The sequence below is a fragment of the Camelina sativa genome, chromosome 17 (assembly GCF_000633955.1).
Source record: "Camelina sativa cultivar DH55 chromosome 17, Cs, whole genome shotgun sequence".
Taxonomy (NCBI): domain Eukaryota; kingdom Viridiplantae; phylum Streptophyta; class Magnoliopsida; order Brassicales; family Brassicaceae; genus Camelina; species Camelina sativa.
The window spans coordinates 627,645-628,377 of record NC_025701.1 but is presented as its reverse complement, the minus strand read 5'-3'; the positions used below and the strand labels follow the sequence as shown (position 1 = coordinate 628,377).

At 35.9% G+C, this 733-nt stretch overlaps 1 protein-coding gene across 1 annotated transcript in view; it reads left to right on the top strand.

Moving 5' to 3' along the window:
• Positions 241-733, top strand: part of LOC109129852 (brefeldin A-inhibited guanine nucleotide-exchange protein 3-like) — a 3,348-nt gene continuing 2,855 nt past the window's right edge. The window contains exons 1-2 of the mRNA XM_019238812.1: positions 241-468; positions 578-701. Of these exons, the coding sequence (XP_019094357.1) occupies positions 241-468; positions 578-701 (352 nt within the window). The remainder of the gene's footprint in view (positions 469-577; positions 702-733) is intronic.

Sequence of the window (733 nt, the reverse complement as noted above, 5' to 3'; positions counted from 1 at the left end):
ATTTACTTCCCTCCACTCTCCTGCTGATATCAAGCAAAAAAACATTGAAGCCATTAAGGTTTGTATTTTTGTTTCTCAACTTCCTACCTTTATATTCAAGGTACAAAACGAGATAGGGGGAATCTCATTTAGTCTTATGTTTCATTCTAAGCTGGACTAGCATTGACAATTTTGCGTCTGAAAAACTTGGGAAAAAAATAATTTTCATGTTTTTTTTGGCACTTTTCTCATTTCTAGGAAATGGTAATTGAATTAGCTGTTTCTTTCGAAGCGAGTTGGGTTAACTTGCATCACATCCAAACATGGTTAATCTTGAAAATACTAATGGATGATAAGAAATGGCTTCGATTGATTAAGTTTGTTTTGTCTGTTNCAAAGGCTTTTTCTAGCGCTGATACGGCATATGTCCTCGCTTACTCTGTCATATTGCTCAACACAGATGCACATAACCCTATGGTGAAGAGCAAGGTACATATTTAAATCCCTCTTGAGGGATATCCTACTCCAAGCTTGTTTTAAGCTTCTGTAATGTTCAAACAAGTTAACTCATTATTAATTTTTCAATTACAACTTGCAGATGACAGCTGATGGTTTTATTAGGAATAATCGTGGTATAGATGATGGAAAAGATTTGCCTGAGGAATATCTACGTGCATTGTATGAAAGGATATCTAGAAATGAGATAAAGATGAAGGACGATGGTTTGGGTCCGCAACAGAAGCAGCCGACAAAC